General features: G+C 45.3%; 2 protein-coding genes across 11 annotated transcripts in view; one reads left to right on the top strand and one right to left on the bottom strand.

Annotated features, from left to right (window-relative positions):
* The first annotated feature begins 239 nt into the window (after positions 1 to 239).
* On the top strand, positions 240 to 4,557 carry LOC115549362 (parapinopsin-like). Its single transcript, XM_030364508.1, has 5 exons — positions 240 to 1,275; positions 1,616 to 1,706; positions 1,800 to 2,037; positions 2,538 to 2,780; positions 3,088 to 4,557. Exons 1-5 carry the CDS (start codon positions 933 to 935, stop codon positions 3,235 to 3,237), a joined length of 1,065 nt encoding a protein of 354 aa, XP_030220368.1. The 5' UTR covers positions 240 to 932; the 3' UTR covers positions 3,238 to 4,557.
* A 655-nt stretch (positions 4,558 to 5,212) lies between these two features.
* LOC115549295 (cyclin-dependent kinase 16) overlaps positions 5,213 to 19,544 on the bottom strand; it is a 40,406-nt gene continuing 26,074 nt past the window's right edge. For 8 of the 10 annotated variants that reach the window (XM_030364439.1, XM_030364432.1, XM_030364452.1 and 5 more), the window contains 13 exons: positions 15,523 to 15,579; positions 15,267 to 15,381; positions 14,542 to 14,636; positions 14,248 to 14,310; positions 12,341 to 12,464; positions 12,126 to 12,246; positions 10,765 to 10,862; positions 10,559 to 10,664; positions 9,922 to 9,964; positions 9,699 to 9,789; positions 9,425 to 9,502; positions 8,421 to 8,542; positions 5,213 to 7,273 (listed from right to left, as the gene is read on the bottom strand). In XM_030364439.1, the coding sequence (XP_030220299.1) occupies positions 8,439 to 8,542; positions 9,425 to 9,502; positions 9,699 to 9,789; positions 9,922 to 9,964; positions 10,559 to 10,664; positions 10,765 to 10,862; positions 12,126 to 12,246; positions 12,341 to 12,464; positions 14,248 to 14,310; positions 14,542 to 14,636; positions 15,267 to 15,381; positions 15,523 to 15,579 (1,095 nt within the window). In that variant the 3' untranslated portion in view covers positions 5,213 to 7,273; positions 8,421 to 8,438. Of the gene's footprint in view, positions 7,274 to 7,832; positions 7,881 to 8,420; positions 8,543 to 9,424; positions 9,503 to 9,698; positions 9,790 to 9,921; positions 9,965 to 10,558; positions 10,665 to 10,764; positions 10,863 to 12,125; positions 12,247 to 12,340; positions 12,465 to 14,247; positions 14,311 to 14,541; positions 14,637 to 15,266; positions 15,382 to 15,522; positions 15,580 to 19,544 lie in introns of all 10 variants that reach the window. The other 2 variants (XR_003977737.1, XM_030364459.1) reach the window with 2 other exon arrangements.

Below are 19,544 nucleotides of genomic sequence, written 5' to 3'. Positions count from 1 at the left end.
AATGTATGTTGGTTATGGGTACAATTTTAAAAATCAATTAAAGCAGATCAACTTCAATATTATCTTTAAATTTGCCTGGATAGTAGTATCTTTATCTTATGTTAAATTATGCCATATCATTTTGATTCAAGATTCAATACAATTTATTGTTGGGATTATTATTGCAGATGCCCAATCCTGAATAAGATGGTCAACTGCACCTTTCCAATAAATAAATAAATTAGAATTATAACCATCATCTCAACACCATATAGAATAGCTAACTGAAGTCTCAAAAATATTTGACATGTGGTTTAGGCTATAACTGCTCATCAACCGTACTCCTTTAGCCTATCAAGGCCATGATACCACATCACCAACGCCAAACGCATGAACACTGTAATTTAGTGCATTAAGTCTGACAGACAAGCACTTGATAATTAAACACCTCCTATACCACGGCAGCTGTGGCCCCAGTAATCAAGGAAAGTGCAGTGCTTTCAAGCATATGACACTCACAGTAAGTTATTCTCTCACAATCCGGATTTGAGGATTACATTTATGTGCATTAAATATCATGACTTTGAGCCCTTCTCTTCTTATCCTCTTTATTAGGTGGTCTGCACTGATCTCCTTCTCTTGTTAAAGGCTTTAAGAGGCACTACAAGGTGTATCAAACCATTGTTTGGTGGTATTCCCCCTTCTCTCATCTGTCTTTATCATTGAGTCAAGTGGATACATTGTTGGTCCCTTTTCTCAGCTCCTGACCAAATGTTTCAGTCTCAGCCATGCATCTGAAGCTTGCTTCAGGATCAACAAGGGACTCATGAATGCTTGAGTGTTGAGATACCGAGAGATACTTTGGCGTACTTTTTAGTGCCTCGGGTATCTCCCTCACCGCCCCTAACCTACCGATCTCAGACCCGAGGGAGGGTAAGAGCCCAACGAACACCATGGAACCGCTACAGGTCGTCCTCAGCCTCCAGCCAAACTCTTCGTGGCCCTACGGCACCGAGGAGCCTCCTCTTCTGTCTCCCAGCGCCTACACTGCTCTGGCCGTGCTCATGGGGTTGGTCTCGGCAGCGGGGATCCTTCTCAACCTACTGGTGGTGGTGGTGTCGGTGAAACACCGGCAGCAGCGGCAGCCCCTGAGCTACGCCCTGGTGAACCTGGCCGTGTGCGACCTGGGCTGCGCTGCGTTCGGAGGCGTGCCCACCACCGTGGCCAACGCCATGGGCTACTTCAGCATGGGCCGGCTGGGCTGCGTGCTGGAGGGCTTCGCTGTGGCCTTCTTCGGTAAGTCTGGGCTTTTTAAATGTTATATCATTATAATACTATATACATTTGATACAATACAAATACATTTAATAAATTGCTATATACATTTAATACAATCGTATGTACATTTAGTTCAATACTATACATTTTTTATAATAATGTGTACAATTAATACAACCCTATTTATACAATACTGTCTGCCCTTTGCACATCGTGCATAGTGTGAATTCATACATTCTTCACATAACTCACTGGTAGTGTTAATGCCACAATCTAGCAATTCTTAAACGTGTGAAAGTTTCAGCATGTCCTTCAGCCTGCGTCCCAGTCCATCTATCAAAACAACCCTTCTGTCCAGGCATAGCGAGTCTGTGCACAGTGGCTGTGATCGCAGTGGAGCGCTACATGGTGGTCTGTCGACCCATGGGAGCTGTCAAGTTTCAGACCAGGTATGTGTACATGTATTGACACCCATGTGACCTTTACAGCCTCACAGTGTCCAGACGGGCAGTTCTCTCTCCCGTTCTCTCCCATGTATGCAGGCATGCGGTGGGGGGAGTGGTGCTCTCTTGGCTGTGGTCCTTCCTGTGGAACACGCCGCCGCTGTTCGGCTGGGGCAGCTTCCAGCTGGAGGGCGTCAAGACCTCCTGCGCCCCTGACTGGTTCAGCCGGAATTCGGGGAACATGTCCTACATCGCTATCTACTTCCTGCTGTGCTTTGCCCTGCCCTTCTCTGTCATCCTGCTGTCCTACTGCCAGCTCCTGCGGACCCTGAGACAGGTCGGTCTTAGGATGAAGATGAGTGAGGGGAGTAGGGCATTAGAGGCAGCTGACCCTGAGGAGTGCACTTTAAGATGAGGGTTGTTTGACGAAAGGATCGTATAGACATGTTTTTACAGTGATTTAGGTTAGATTTGAGCTAATATTTTATTGAATTTTTTTAGATATGGCAAAACCATGTCTACAAAATGATATGTTTTGAATTTGCTGCTCCAGGCTCTCTATGAGCCAACTTAGATTAGAGTGCTCCCAGCTCGTTTCAGAACAATTTGGGCGTCTCTTCCATGATTGGTTTGGGGAATCCATCTTGCCTGTTTATCACAAGTGCGTGAAATGCCACATTTCTCAATGCCATAGAAACATAAGAAGAGATGGAGCAGGGAGGGAGGGGGCAAGGTTTTAGTGGTTTAGTTTCAAAATCGTGTAATTTTCGGCTCCCTCTCTCTGAGTGAAGTCTGCACAGGCAGGTTTCAGCCGTCGCCTTGTCTATGGCCATACAGGTCTCCAGGCTCCAGGTCTCCATGGGGGGTAGTACCAACCGTGTGGAGCTGCAGGTGGCACGCATGGTGGCCCTCATGGTGTTAGCCTTCCTGGTAGCGTGGCTGCCCTACGCCGCCCTGGCACTCACCGTCATGCTGGATCCCAGTCTGTACATCAGCCCGCAGATCGCCACTGTACCCGTGTTCCTGGCCAAGAGCAGCACCATGTTTAACCCCATCATCTACATCTTTATGAACCGACAGGTACTTGGGTTGATATATGTGGACGTGTGGACGTACGTATGAACGCACTCACGCCGCATGCACACACACACACACACACACACACACACACACACACACACACACACACACACACACACACACACACACACACACACACACACACACACACAGTAATAAAAATACTCATTGCGACTTCTGTACATGTGGACACATACATTTGCAATGAACACACATACCCCCACACTCACAGACACAAACCAACTTTCTAGTAATATTTACACTTAAAATTATCTGCAATAAACACAAAATGTATTTGTTTCTCCAGTTCAGGGACTGCACTGTCCTGACTCTCCTGTGTGGATGGAATCCCTGGGCCTCAGCACAGGACAGTATAGCGGGAGACAAGACCGTTTATACTCAAAGCAATACGCGTAAACAATCATACCAAGGTCTGGAGGGAGAAGGACTTTGTTAGTGTCGTGTTCAAAGCCTTGTTTATATGTGTGCCAGCAAAATCATGATGATGTAATGATTTAATGGTTGTTTGTGGAGATGACTTTAGAGTTTTCATGTTTTTGTATCACTAAAATGTGTGATTCATCTGTGGTTGTGTTATGATGTTGTTAGTGTTATAGTGTGGTCTATATTCCAGGACACACTTATGTAGCCCTTTAATAGTGACCTAAATCTAAATTGATTTGGGTTTTAAGCTTCAGATCCTTGGGGAGATTACTGTCTCGGTTTAAAGCTTTTATATTTTACATACTAATATCGATACTGAAACTTGACTTTATTTATACAACTCATAAGAAAGGGAGGCACGTAAAGTCATGCTAACATGGAATAGTGAAAAAGTGAACTGCTTCCATCATTTTTTTGCTTTTAGATACAACTATATAGCCAAATATGAAATATTCATGACTCCAAAGTCCTTAGTGCTTTAAGCTGCATATCCGATAAGAGTGGAGACACCAGAGCTGGCCAGCTGCTATACCAACCCGTCTGATCCCATTAGCTTCATGTATTATGGAAGCTCTCTTCATCTGGCAGCCCCGTGAGAAAGGTGCTTTAGTAATGAACCCTGATTACCACTGCCTCAAATCTACTTAGTTCCTGGATTGGTGCATTTAAGGTTTGCTCCATACCCTACCGTCAATCAATTATTTCAATCATTTCAAATTACAAAAAAAGGACGTCCACAATTTTCTTCAACATATTTCTTTTAATTAGAAGTACAGAACCTGACTTTCTTTTCAAGGTCTGTGCCTTAACACCCTCCTCTCACTTCAGCCTCAATTCTATGAACTCTATGGCTTTCATTGTAAAAAAAAGAAAAGGAAAAGAAATCAAATCAAATAATAAAATCAGCAAATATTCGGCAATACCCCCCTCCCCCCGCCCCGTTCTTTTCAACATATTAATCTGCACAGACACCTTCCTCATCCGTTCAGATGACTCACAGTTTAGTCATTCACAGTTAGTACCCCCAAAATTCTGACTCAATGAAAAACGCAATCATCATTATTCTACACCCTTGGCATTTGTAATAGTTATCTTAATATTGCTATGAATTCCATCAAGGTTAAGGACAAAAGGAGGTCAGAATGGGAAAAGCTGTATAAAACCTGCGCAGATTTGTTTATATATATATCTTCCCCCACTATATATATATGTGTACATATATGCATATGTATAGACACGTATATATGTACATATACATGTATATACACACATATACAGAGGGGGTGTGTTCTATCTTCATGCAACACGCCATCATTCCCCAGGGTTTGCCTGACAGGCATAAAACAAGGATCCTATCCCAACTGTGTTTTGGTGAACGACCATTAAAGAAGAAACCCCAGAGGAGTGACTGTGCACAGGGAAGCTGTAATCTAAGACATCCACACCTACAGTCTGGTTCACACGCAGGACTTGTTGGAGGACGGGTATGTGGAAGTAGCAACCTGGCTCCATGAGGCTATGCTATATGCTTTGGTCCGGAATTGGTTCTTTTCGCAGGATGACAGCATGAGGCTAAGACGGCTTTTTTTTTTTTCATCGAGCTTGATTTCAGTTTAGGGAAATTTCAACTCAATAAACAATTACAAGTTGAATCAGGGTTAGGTGAGAACTTTTGTAAGAACTCAATGGACAGTCTTTAGAAGAAGAAAGAGGGAATGGTTTAATCTATACACAATGTGCCGGATTCTCCTGATTTAGGGATGCAAGAGTAAATAGGCTTACTTTGTGTGTTCACGTTCCCTTCACAAGCTGTGAGAAAGGCTTTCAAGACTGCAGTCTTAGGGCTGGCTTTAGACGGCAGAGTTTTACTGTCTTCACTGTCTAAGTACTGAAGGGCTACAGCACAGGCTTTTATCTGGCCATCATAGCTCATTTGAACTGCCATCCAGAATGTTAAAGTGCTTGTTGTAGGGTAGTTTTGATTCTGCATTACGTCCAAATCAATAGTAACCATTCTCTGACCTTTCGCTTAAACTTCAATGTAAAGAAGGGGCCATTTCCCATACCGCCAGTAAAACATATTTTTTGTTATGCCAACATGCTTGAAGGGATTTAAAAAAGAGGAAGGAACGGCAAGGTGTATGAACAGCAACACTATTAAGTCCTAAGCAGTGACTTGATGAAATTACTTTAGAGTTGTTACTTTTATTTATCATAATCATAGGTAATACTTACATACAGTCAGTCTGCTCTCGAGTTGCAAAAAGGGACTTAACCAGACTTCACTTACAAGAGCTGCTGTACCTCACCGCATCTACCAACACTACACTACCCATAATCCTGAGCTCAAGGAATGTGCAACACGCTCACAGCAGGTCACCAGCTGTTTGTAGTTTTTTTACATGGGAACACAAGTGAGAATGAGAATAACCTCCAGGGACATTGTTGCTTCCGACTTATTACTTAAAAGTAAATATCATGGTTGTGTGTCTATATATACAGATTAAAAAAGTAAAAGAATACAAATATGGAGTAGGTGGGAGAAGGTAACTGACAAAGGGTTTGTCAGTAAAGAGGTAAAATCGGGTGCAAAGAGAACAGTTGAACATCGATGCTACAGAACACGACAAGTCAAAACAACCTTCATAGTAAAGGCAGTAGAGGAACGAGGGTCTGAGAATGAGCACGTAATTGTACACTTCAACTTTTTTTACATTGATCTATTTTCTTAATCCCTGTTTCCGTTATGATTGACTTACTAGCACACTGAATCAGATCGCAAACTTTTATTCTAACATGTAACGATGACATGCCAAAAAGTGAGACCAATGGTTATCAGCCAATTCCATTATTGAAAGGACATACTCCTGCCTCATTTTTACACATGGCTAGTTTAGTGTTTCTATATACATTTCTGGTGAGTTCTCTGCATCTTACTGAGTGACAGCTGGCTGAGTGTAACCACTACTGGCCAATAAGGTGCTAAAGGTTATCATGGTAAACTCCAATCATAAACGTGATAATGTTCAAGTAAATCAAATGTTCTTAGTTATTAGTGTGTGTGTGTGTGTGTGTGTGTGTGTGCGTGTGTGTGTGTGTGTGTGTGTGTGTGTGTGTGTGTGTGTGTGTGTGTGTGTGTGTGTGTGTGTGTGTGTGTGTGTGTGTGTGTGTGTGTGGATGTGTGTTTGCATGTGTGTGAGAGCATGTATGTGTGTGTGTGTGTTTGTGAGAGACAAGAGAGTCGAAAGTAAGAAGGAGAGGGGGCAAGTGTGCCTGTCTGTCAGATGTTTTCTATTGGAAAAGGCAAATAGTTATAAGGGCTGCATGTATAAGGTGACGTCTTTAGAGTTTGGGATTCAGGCTGATATTTATAAAACAAAAAAGCAGAGTTCTAAAACTCCTTCTCTTTATGTACAACAGTTCAGCCGACCCCAAATAAAAAGACCAAAGGAGAGAAAGACGGTTGCATTCTCTCTCATGCTCTTTTTTAAGTGTGTCCGCCATCCCTTCCAAGGGCTAGGTTTCCCCTCTTTCTCACTGATACAGCAAGGTTTTGTTAAAGTCCACGTCGTACACACTGCCCTCCCCTGGGCAGCTGTCGTAACAGCAGCAGCAATGAGAATCCTCTTGCTCTCTTTTTTTCTCCCCTGCCCATCTTCATGCTCTCTTCTTTCTCTCCCTCTCTCTCTCTCTCGGTAGTGGGGAGTTACTTTATTTATCTTCTATCAAGTTTAAGGTCGCAGTTTCTCAATCTCGATTCGGGCGTAGTTGACAGTTTCTTTTATAGTTCTGGTTTCTTCTTCCGTTTTTTTTTTGTTTGTTTGTGGTGATGTGGTGTTGTTGTTGTTTATGTTGTTGTCATTGTTGTTGTCATCATTGTTGCCTCCTACGGCACGTCCCTGGCGAGAGTGTGTGTCTCTCCGTTTGTTTAGTTTGTGCGGTGGGGGTCAGTGAGCGCGTGTCTGAGACCGGACCTCCCTGCCTCCACACCTTCACTGGACCCCTCCGACACTAAAACAACACACTCTGCCTTCTACTCTTCCCCTGGGCTGGGAGAGAGAGACAGAGACAGAGAGAGAGAGAGAGAGAGAGAGAGAGAGAGAGAGAGAGAGAGAGAGAGAGAGAGAGAGAGAGAGAGAGAGACAGAGAGAGAGAGAGAGAGAGAGAGAGAGGGAGAGAGAGAGAGAGAGACAGAGAGAGAGAGAGAGAGAGAGAGAGAGAGAGAGAGAGAGAGAGAGAGAGAGAGAGAGAGAGAGAGCAAAGGGATGGTAGGACAGAGAGGAAAAAATAGTTAAAAAGGAAATAGGAGTGAAAAAAATGTTTAATTCAAATGACGCTAATAATTGATAAAGTTAAGAATGACCCAGATACACCCCTACACACTGATTTACCCAAGGCAAACAACATAAAAACACAGCAATTAGCATAGAAATATAGCATATCACATCATGCAACCGCGCCCCAAAGGATATTCTTCACCCAAAACATACTTACCGGAACCTGTAACACTCAAAACTACTCAGCAGCAACACCACTCATGAAAATTAAACAAATGAAAAACACACACAAACACACACAGCATCACACCAAAAGTGGACGCACACTTACAGACTCAACATAACGGTTACAACTCCCGCTGGAGAAACCTGAACAGGACTGCAGATAACAGAAAAACAATCAGAATCCCCAGTAGTCCATTTCTAATAAAGAGCACTATGTTGTTTTCCTGGTGAAGGTGTTAGCCGCCTTTCATACCTTAGTAAAGGAAAAAAAAACGGGTTTGCTGAGAGAAACTAAAATTTAAGCTAGTGAGAACCGAGACAAAGGGTTGTGGATGCACAGCAAAAAAAAACAGCAACAACACGACAGACAGGGGGGACAGTCGAACAAAAAAAACTGTACAATGCAGTTGAATGGGATTATTCCCACGAGCCATAACATAACAAAAAAGGAATGACGGCCAACATTACTGGGGGAGGGGGATGTGGGGGCGCGGGGGGGTACGTTAATAGGGTGATGTTTACTCTGGCAGTGTGGGGAGGAGTTAGATGTGAGGAATGCACATTAGAAAAGAATAAATGAATAAAGACAAGTGCACATACAGGCAATGAGAGAAGAAACAAGAGACAGCAGGAAGGAGGAGAAGTAGAAACAGGAGAGGTGGAATCGGGTAGAGAATGAAGAGAGCGTATTTACCAGATGGACTCTGGCCAATCAGCCTGTGGAAGGGGAGGCGAGAGCCTGACTCTGAGCCCTGGGATTGGCTGCTTCTCGCTGGAAGTACTGCGAGGGGGCGGAGCCTATCTTATGTGCCATTGCTTTTTTTGGAGGGGGAATGGGGGAAGGGGGCGGGTTATTGAGGAATTGGAGGGGTTGGGGTTCAATGTGTTGTAGAGATGACGTCAGAGAAGAGAAATAGAAAGGATTTGGGGGGATAAAGACAGTTGAGAGATGACAGAGAAAAAGAGACAAACACACACTAAGTGGTACAGATAAATAATCTGAGACGAGGAAGTTGAGAATGCACAGTGAGTATGACCTGTACATGAACATTTGCCCGGCTGGCATGAGACAAACACCTCTTCAGAATGTACGAACACGTGGAGAACATTTGTACGGAATGGTGCCAAACAAGTAGGATAGCACTTGGCAAAGTACCTTTCTTACATTACCAGGTGGGTGTTCACAATCAAAAGCTTTGTTCTTTCTCCTCCTCTGCATGATATTGCACAAATAACCATGCATCATAGGATTGCGTCTAATCATGTCGTGTTCGAGGGTTGGGAGCTCATGGTGAGGTTGATTTGGAATTTGAGTGGGTCTGTGATTTACTGGAAAACAGTGTGTGTGTGTGTGTGTGTGACCACGCTCACCTAGTTGGGTTTATTCAGCGAACATGTTCTAACAATGCAGTTTTGACCTGCACAAGTTCAAAACTTGTGCATTGCTCACTCGACGGACTGTCTTTCTGCCTCTAGAGATCGAACTTCCGGCCCATTGCGGCAGAAAGTCATAATTCACTCTGTGCCTAACATCATTACATGAATTATATATACAGAGAGTGAGTGTATCCCATTGCGGCAGAAAGTCATAATTCACTCTGTGCCTAACATCATTACATGAATTATATATACAGAGAGTGAGTGTATCCTGTTACAGACATTGTTTAAATCTTCTAGTCGTTGTTCCTGAACGCTCACCTGATTCTGGGTAAACAGCAGACCTCTTGCCTGGGTCTTTATGGAGCTGAATTTCTTTTATTGAGAAGAGTGAGGCAGCTGAAACATAAGAGATTAGAATCAGAACCCAAATGGTATGAATTGCGGAGGACAGTGAACCATACAATAAATATGTAGGTGCGAGGAAGAAATACAGATGATTAATCTGTATTAATCATCTGTGTGCATGTTTATGTGTGTTTATGTTTGTGCCTGTGGGTGAGAGAGCGTGTGTGCATAAGCACTGTGTACTCACTATCAACTAGTGACTGAACCTGCTCTCCAAGACTCTTGAAGTAAGGCACCCGGAGAGCATCTTCTGCTGAAATACGCTTCTTGGCCTCAAACTGGACCGAAAGCAACAGACAAAACAGACAAACAAAAAAGGTGCCAGCGAGGTTACACAATGTCTGAATAGGAATAGGAAATATGAATGTATTATTCATTATTCTCTGCTCATCTGTGCTGTTGCGTCGTACCTGCAGGAGTTTGGATAGCAAATCATGGCCATCGCTGTCTATCCTGTAAGAAAGAAAAGTAAAGGATAAAGGGAGTGGATTAGACGAATACAATGCAAATAACATAGAGAGAACCCAAGAGTGCGAGAGAGGCAAAGAGAAAGAGAGAGATAGGGCAAGTGAGAGAGAGTGACAGAGAGGGAGAGAGAGAGAGAGAGAGAGAGAGAGAGAGAGAGAGAGAGAGAGAGAGAGAGAGAGAGAGAGAGAGAGAGAGAGAAAGAGAGAGAGAGAGAGATTGAGAGAGAGAGAGCGAGAGAGAGAGATTGAGAGAGGACGGTGAGAATGATATGGCGAGAGAGCCAGAGAGAGAGAGATGGGATAAGATGGAGAGTGAGAGTAAGAGAGAGAGAGAGACAGAGAATTGGATTTCAGGAGAGTCTAATGCTCGATCCAGGCTCTATAAAATGGTGTAATGTTCTGGCCCATCAAAATAATTGCGGATATGCTGCAGCTCTTATTGAAAATCAATCCTGTATTTCCTGTCGTCATAGTCTCTCCGGCTATTCAGTTCCAATCTATACAGGTGCATGCATGTCACATAAGCAGACATACCTGCACACACAAGCACACAGACACAGACACAGACACAGACACACACCTGGGTGCGTGGTTGACCAAGGGCTCCGCGTTGTACTTGGGGAAGTTGTAGGTCTTGAACTCTTCGCTGTTGGTGCAGCCGGGCCAGGTCTCCTCCGTGGGCGTACCTGGGAGCAAAGAAAAACGTAAGATCCCTCAGCACCCAAACACACGCACAGAGAAACTAACGTGCGTGGACGTCCCACTCGTTGCACCGCTGTGGCTCACCCAGGATGCGGAATATAAGGTGCAGCTCGTCCTCCACTGTGGAACCGGGGAACAGCGGCCGGCCTGTGACCATCTCGTAGAAGATGCAGCCCACGCCCCTGAGCACAGAAAACACAGAGCCCTGATTCACTGTGAACCCTGACTCACCCGCCACACAGCGCAGCCTCTGAGCCACGCGAATCACACATTAGACCGACGACGCTTCTCTGACCCGCGGCCACTCAGAGTGCTTCACGATGCGAGCCTCGCGATCGCCCACTCACACACACACACACACACACACACACGCACGCGCTCAGGTGTGTGGAGGTGTGTGCCATGCAAGCTCGCCGGGAGCAGCCAGGGGAAGGCATCTGGCTCAGGTGCACACCTCGTTCACTCGGCTACGAGGTGCCGGGATGGAACACGTTACCCACTGTTTGCTTCCTGGCCACCGCCGCCCAGTTTGATGGTGTTTGTGTGTGCCCCTTTTATAGGTTGAGGTGGATCAAAAAAAGGGAATGCTTTGTCGGTGCTCATGTTTGCGTTCAAGGTTGTGCACTGGGGACATGTTTTCCCCCCTCCTCCTCTCAAATCAACAACTAATTCACATGGCATTTACTTGGGCAAGGGGGATCTTCTGAAATCTATGAGCCATCTCATTCTGGATTGACGCATTGTTCTGCCATGGTAAATACATGTTACTCCAGAGCAGTGATGTAACACCATTGGCACGGGTTTAATGCGGTGTGGGTGGAGCTCCACTCCCCCTCTCACACAGAGAGTCATGCGATGATCTGTCAAGCCTCCAGCTCGGCTTAGCAACCAGTCCGGACCAGTTTTCCACTCACACCCACCCACACACAAACACACAAACACACACACATGGACGGAGGCAAGGGAAAAGAATGCCCATTTCCAAGCAAGGTGGCACACGAGGGCCCATGGGACCAGTAGGGCAGCAAAGCAACACTGAAAAATGACTCTACCTCCAACCTAACAGCGATGGTTGCAACCAGAGTATAAAGCATAGCTGCATCCCAAGGCAAAGCAGAGCTTGTTGTGGAATGGAAGAGATGGGCTGGGGCTAGACTCTACATTTGTGTGTAGAAGTGTGCACAGCGGGATAAATTCATTAGAAGGGAACTATAAAGGGAAGCTCCGGGCGGGTGCATTAGACGTGGACGAATGAAAGAGCGGCCACAGGCAGGACGCAGGAACGTGTGTGTGTATGTTTGTATGTTTGAGTCTGTGTGTGTTTATGTGTGTGTGTGTGTGTGTGTGTGTGTGTGTGTGTGTGTGTGTGTGTGTGTGTGTGTGTGTGTGTGTGTGTGTGTGTGTGTGTGTGTGTGTGTGTGTGTGTGTGTGTGTGTGTAACCCACCACATGTCAATGGGTGTAGAGTACTCAGTGGAGCCCAGCAGCACGTCTGGGGGCCGGTACCATAATGTCACCACTTCGTTAGAGTACGTCTTGGTAGGGACCGACTTGGCCCTGGCCAAACCTTGACCGAAAAAGCACAACAATTGATGAAAGACTCGACCTATTTACACTCCAATGTTGGATGGTGCGATGGCGTGCAAAGGTGGGGGATTTACCAAAGTCAGCTAGTTTGAGCTCTCCTTTTTCGTTGATGAGCAGATTCTGAGGCTTGAGGTCTCTGTGGAGGACTTTCCTCTTGTGGCAGTAGGCAAGACCTCGCAGCAGCTGGAAGAGAAATAGCTGGGAGAGGACAGAGGAGGGGAGGACATTCATCTTGGGTTTCGTTTTTCTTTTTGATTTCCGAGACATTTGAAAAGGTACCCCGCATCAGAAAAGCAGTACTTCTTTGAGTGAACAGTGTTCAAGGTCGCAATACAGGGTTCTGTCCACTCTTACTGGCTGTGCAGGGATTAGGTAATGTTCATAGTCAAATTATTGCAGAGGTGGGGGTAAGTCATCCATGTGCAAGTCACAAGCAAGTCTCAAGTCATAACCTTCAAGTCTCAAGCAAGTCCCAAGTCACTGTGGTGAGAATCAAGCAAGTCACAAGTCAAGTCATTGCTCAGGTCAAGCAAGTCACAAGTCAAGTCATACAAAAATCTGATGATCTAACCCAGTTTCCACATTTAAAAATCGGTAAAGAGAGTGGTTCATAAGTTGAGTTTTATTTCAACATTAACAATAACAATGTCTTAACAATAACAATAACTCAAACTATTCAAAACATTCCAAAACCATTATGTACATAGTTTGAAAATGTTTTTATGATCATTACCTCCAACCTGTGAACAGAATCAAATAGAACCTCTAGGTAGCTGTATACGAGAACATTTCAAGTCAATCATCAATCTCCCTACATGTTGTAGAATATTATTTGCAACACATTTTAAAAGTAATATCACACATACTGTAGGAAGGGGAAATAGTAATACACAAGCCTGAAAGCTGATAGCAATCTTGCTGCCTCGCAACATACATCGACTTACAATGCATTGCATTTGCAAAAAAAATAATTTGACTACTTTGTCACTGAGTTCTGAATGATGCGGTCACATTATCACCCCACCATGGCTGAACACACGTTCAACAGGTGTTCTTGATGCAGGGACTGCCATAACTCTTACCTCCACCTTGAACAAAAAGACACTTACAACCACTGAGTTAGAAGTAGCCTACTGACATGAAAATTAAACAAGTTAATCATCTGTGGAACGGGCAGGGCTCGAAAAACTCCAGCCAATGATTTTCAGAACCACCGAGTGGCATTGGACAGTACGTCAATCAAACGGTCGTACTGCACTCCCCTACCCCCGCTCCCCGCGCGTGACCTCTTCGTGCACGTGCACGTACTCAAAGCTCGTGACCCAGAGCAAGCTTCTGTTTGTTGTTATCCTGCGGCTACTGGAGCTAGTTTACTAGCTAATCCACATTTGGACCTAGCACTAGAATACAACCCTAAACTCCAACCTAGCTAGCCTGGCTCACTCTCGCGCATCTGCATTCGCGCTCGTGTGTGATTGCGCGTCCATGTACTAGGAATGGGTGGAGTCAGAGTCAGCGTTGAAGGAGAGGGGGGTAGGACCATTTGAGTCGCGTATTTTCATCTGGCGTATCGCAAATCCCATATCCAACCTTTAATCTAACTTTAAAAAAGTCATTTCGAGTCATCTGTGTCAAGTCTAAGTCAAGTCTCAAGTCATGAAGACCAAGTCAAAGTAAAGTCGAGTCTTTTATCAGTGTTAGTCAAGCAAGTCTCAAGTCCTCAAATTTGCGACTCGAGTCTGACTCGAGTCAAGTCATGTGACTCGAGTCCCCCATGTCTGAATTATTGTAAAAAAGGAGAGAGGCTGGCCAGCATTGTTTATTTGTACAATATATCAGTTATAAGATGTTATTTTATTGCTAACATTATTGAAATCCCAATAGATCAGTGTTTACTACAGAGATGTCCAGGTATGTTTTAGCTGCCTGTTAGATGTTCTTAAACAAACTCTTTACTTTAAGACATCCTGGAATGACCTACCTTGACGTTGTGGACACTCATGATGCTACCGCAGTCATCCATGTACTGTTTCAAATCCTTCTCCTGGGGAAAGACACAAAGACAAACAACACATATCATGTACATATACACTCGTCTCAAAATAACCCAAAACCAAAAAGGGACCTCAACAAATAAAAGGTGTATTGAGTTATTCTTAATGGGCCTCTTTGAACAGAACAACACCACCCCCCCCCCCCCCCCCTCCCCCCCAGACATGCAAGAGCAGACAAGACGGTCATGCACTGGGATATTACTGACACCCCGGTCACTCACCAGGTACTCAAACACCAGCGTCAGGCACTTGTCAGTGTGGATGATGTCGTGCAGAGTGACGATGTTGGCGTGCTTCAGATCCTTCAACAGAGACACTAGGGGCGTTGGGGGGAGAGAGAGAGAGGCACTGTTAGGCAAAGATTCACTCTCACACACACCCCAACTTGGTCGCACACACACGAATGCGTACACATACAAATAACCCATCCAAAATTCTCAACTGCTCAACTAGATCCCAGATTCTTGGCCCTGAAATTTAGGTTGGTAAAGAAAGCTTGACCGGAAACGTTTGGCAACATTCTGACCAAAAAATAGATCTGTTTATATCTGGTATTTAATATACAAATATTTGTTAATTCAGTTGCACTACAGCAGATTTTTGAAATCTCCACCCCATTTCAGCAAGTCGTACCACCAGTATTTGCACTCAAGCTCATATAAAGCCTGCAAGAGATTAACACAAAGCCGGGACAGCATGTTGTGTCACACTATGTCAGACTTAAATCATAACCTATGAATTATTATATTCAGAATAATGACACAGTGTGCTTGGACATTAGCATTATCAAACTAAATGTAATTCTATTTCACATGCTGGTCGTAAAATATTCGATAAAACTACAATATTAGTCTTCTGTTTTGTACTTTACAACAATAACATCATGGACACATTGCCAGTCAGTTTCCCTTCCATCGGCGGGAGGCGCGAGTTTGATTCCCAGTACCTTCACGGATGGCCGTGCAGGGCGCCCCCTCCTCGTGCTCCAACCGGATCTCTTTCAGCGCCACCAGGTTGTCTGTTAACTTGCTCCGCCCTTTGAACACGGTGGCGTAGGTCCCCTGAGAGAGAGAGAGAGAGAGAGAGAGAGAGAGAGAGAGAGAGAGAGAGAGAGAGAGAGAGAGAGAGAGCAACATGTGTGTGAGTACAACTGTATGCATCAGTTCAGTGTAAGGATTTGCAGCAAAAGCGATGAATCTTACTTCTCCTAATTTGTCCAGTTTGATGTACGTTTCCAGTTTTCCAAAGCCTATTTCAGACTGCAGGGAAATGAGTGAGGAGAGATTGTTAATACAATGTACATTTATCTGGACTAATGCAATTACATTTCTGGTTGGCTTGACGCGGCCTAGCTGTCTTTACGTCCAGACTTTAGAATGGGTTTGTAGCATAGCCAACACAATCTCAGAGAGGGAAATCTCATTATGGACTCCCTTTGCTGATTAAATCAAGCATACAAGCACAACAAACACCAATGGTATAATGCTAAACATACACACACAAACCCACACACACACACACACACACACATTCAACACACCACACACACGCATACACACACACACACACACACACACACATACTCCAGTCACATCGACTGCTTACGTCACACAGCCACAGCTCGATGGCATCACCATCAATTGCACACGCTTCCACAGGATGTCGCTGTAACTAAGACGACCAAGCTGTGGCACACACTCTCAATGCGGGCGAAACAATAAGGATTATAAAATATGTTCTGAATACAGATATATATATAGACATAACCCACGGCTGTATATAAGCCCAGCGGCGTCTTTTTAGGGATAATTTTGAAGGTTGTTAAGCTGTTTATAAAGCTGATGATAGCGGATGAATAATGGATGGTTGTGAGGCTACGTGAAGCTGTGACGCCCACGGGCCAGGCGGGATTCCTCCCACTCAGTGTGAAGCTTCCCTTCCACTTATCCGCTCATCTCTGCCAGGGTCCCTCACACTTAAACACTACTTCCACGCACAGCGCTGCCTGCCTCTCATCACTCCCCGGTCTCAGTCCTGCTCCGGCCCTGGTGTTCGTGGGGGTTGTGTGTGTGTGTGTGTGTGTGTGTGTGTGTGTGTGTGTGTGTGTGTGTGTGTGTGTGTGTGTGTGTGTGTGTGTGTGTGTGTGTGTGTGTGTGCGTGTGTGTGTGTGTCTGTGTGTGTGTGTGTGTCTGTGTGTCTGTGTGTGTGTGTGTGTGTGCGCCTGTGTGTGTGTGTGTGTGTGTGTGTGTGTGTGTGTCTGTGTGTGTGTTGGAGAAAGAAAGATAGGCAGTGCGATCTTCAGTGACCAACCTAGCTAATGAGCCATTTGATCATTTAAAGGCATGGTGAAATGCCTGCCACACACTGACCCATTATGAGCTACTCGTCAGTAATAAGAGGGTGTGTATGTGTGTGTGTGTGTGTGTGTGTGTGTGTGTGTGTGTGTGTGTGTGTGTGTGTGTGTGTGTGTGTGTGTGTGTGTGTGTGTGTCTGTGTCTGTGTGTGTGAGTATGTCTGTGTTTGCTTCGATGTGTGTGTGCATTTGTGCATGCAATTGTGTGAGTGCATGTGTGTGTTCCCTGTGTCACATTGACTCACGATGAGATACACACACTGCACAGTAATAACAGTACCTAAATGTGTTTGTGTGTGCGTCCTACAGTGTCCTTGTGTGTGTGTGTGTGTGTATCTGCATGTATGTTTGTGTGTGTGTACATCTGTGCGTTTCTGTGTGTGTGTGTGTGTGTGTGTGTGTGTGTTGGTGTTTCTGTGTGTGTGTGTGTGTTTGTGTGAGCACACATCTGAACAGTGCAGAACGCATTCAATCACGACTCACCTCATAAAAATCAATGGCATCACAGAGTACAAAGCATCGACTAAATAATGCAGACACTCTAGTGCCTTTTCACTTGTTTGTATGTGGCGATACATATGATCTATGTTCCAGCCCCATGCCTACTGAACGCTCAGTGCACTGCCACCCTATCAATCACACAAACCCACTCTGATATATTCTTCTGTTTCACTGAATATCATTCCCTCACATTTAATGATTCACTCATTCATTCGACATGAACACGCACCAAAAAACATGTCTCCTAAGATGCCCCTGTTCCTACTTCCACGATTCACCCCTCGCAATAACTGTGTGAAGAATTGCAGCAAAACAAAATGTCGATACAAATGTGATATATGGTGAGCCCTAATGTTCCCTGCTGTTTATAGCGTGCATTAGCACTCCCTGCAGCAGCCCTGTTTATGCTGTCCCGCCCCGACCGGGGCTTTGCTTTCAGGCCAACTAGTTCCCTCCACTTCCACTGCTGCACTCAGCTCACTGCAGCACAATGGAGGCGAGAATAACCTAGTTTTTAGGGGACTGCAGCCAAAAACAAAACCTAGCATTGGTGTTGTTGTGTCTGTCTGTGTAGCTTAGTGTGTAGCTTAGTGTGTGTCTGTCTGTCTGTGTGCCTGTCTGTGTGTGTGTCTGTGTGTGTAGCTGTGTGTGTAGCTGTGTGTGTGTGTGAGTGAGTGTGTGATTGTGTGTGTGTGTGTGTGTGTGTGTGTGTGTGTGTGTGTGTGTGTGTGTGTGTGTGTGTGTGTGTGTGTGTGTGTGTGTGTGGACCCATGCTGTGCGCTCTGTTTGACAAGGGATGAGAGAGGTAGAGGTAGGAGAGGGAAAGGGAGAGAGAGGGAGAGAGAGAGAGAGAGAGAGAGAGAGAGAGAGAGAGAGAGAGAAAGGCTGGATTAGTAAGAGAACAATGAGGGTGACGATGGGGAGAAGGGCAGCTTTGACTTGAAGGGGACGGGCAACATGTTGAAGGAGGGTGCAGAGGACAGCCATGTCATTAACACATGGAGTCACTCTGTGGTGGTGTAATCAATCACACCGATAAATAACCAACCCCGTGTGGCCCTTTTTCCAGTACCCGCCAATAGCCCCAGCGCGAGGGGGTCACCCCGGGCAGGACGCATTAGCTCGATCAATTGACCCACGGCTGCATCGATCACACACTCCACAGCCGTTTTCACATATAAACAACAGAGAGAGGCGTGTCCAATGACATGCCACTCAAAGACCGATCGCGCCATTGTGAGGGTTTACAGCGGCGGCTTCGCTTTCGCAAAACGAACGGGGTTCGGGGGGGAGAGTCATCACTGCGTAACAGGGGCGAGGTAAGACGACACCGCCCATCGCTTCACTCCACACCAACAGCGCTTCTCATTGGAACAGCGTGAATAATTGATCGCCGATTGGCCGGCTGGAGAGTGAGGGCAGAGATGGGCGATTTCACTTACTTTACTTGGGAAAGAACTCCAGAAGGTTCAAAATGCACCGTGTTAAATGAGGACAGATCTCTAGGGGGCTCAATCTGTATCTATCATTATCTTTTCTGAATTACATTGAAAATCGATTGAATGGATGAACAAACCACGCAAGGGGGCCAGCTACCCGCAACTTTTAGTACGTTAGAGTACTATAGTATGGACGCCTGGCTCAAGAGTTGATAAAGAAAGTTACCTTGTTCGGGCTGAAATAACGAGTGTCCTACCCTAACGATCAAACTCCAACCTTGTGAGACTTAACTTGCAGCACTTAAAAATGATAAAAGGGCCTCTCTGCGTACAGTCCTAAAGCGGCACACGCACTGTTGTACACGGACCGTTATGCAACGGCCTCTACCATTAGGGTGGATAATGGATGTCTGCAAGCCCATAGCGGGCCTAGCCATGGATACGACACACTCTAATAGACACAATCTATAACATGCCCTCTTTTTCTACCGGGGCCCTGCCTGCAGCGGAGTGGTGAGGTTGATGACTGGGTGTTTTTCAGAGGCCTCGTTTGGTCGCTATCTTGTTGGAGCTCCTTCAGCGAACACTTGCTCCCACTCCTAGCCAGCGTACTTTCTCTTTCCTTAGTCTCTCTCTCTCTCTCTCTCTCTCTCTCTCTCTCTCTCTCTCTCTCTCTCTCTCTCTCTCTCTCTCTCTCTCTCTCTCTCTCTCTCTCTCTCTTTCTCTCTCTCTCTCTCACAGACTGCATGTTGATATTTTGCTTTTGCATTCTCTGGATTCTGACTCCTCTCCTACCTTCACACCAACCTCAGCTGTCATTTAGGTCCTTAAAGTGCACCCACACACTTACACTCTCATCTCGTGTTCTCTCTCTCTCTCTGCATCTCCAATTCCTGTATACTTCCCTTTCTCCCTCTATTTTTCTCTCTCT

This window comes from Gadus morhua, chromosome 1, assembly GCF_902167405.1.
Source record: "Gadus morhua chromosome 1, gadMor3.0, whole genome shotgun sequence".
NCBI classification, from domain to species: domain Eukaryota; kingdom Metazoa; phylum Chordata; class Actinopteri; order Gadiformes; family Gadidae; genus Gadus; species Gadus morhua.
This window is presented reverse-complemented; position numbering and strand designations above follow the sequence as displayed.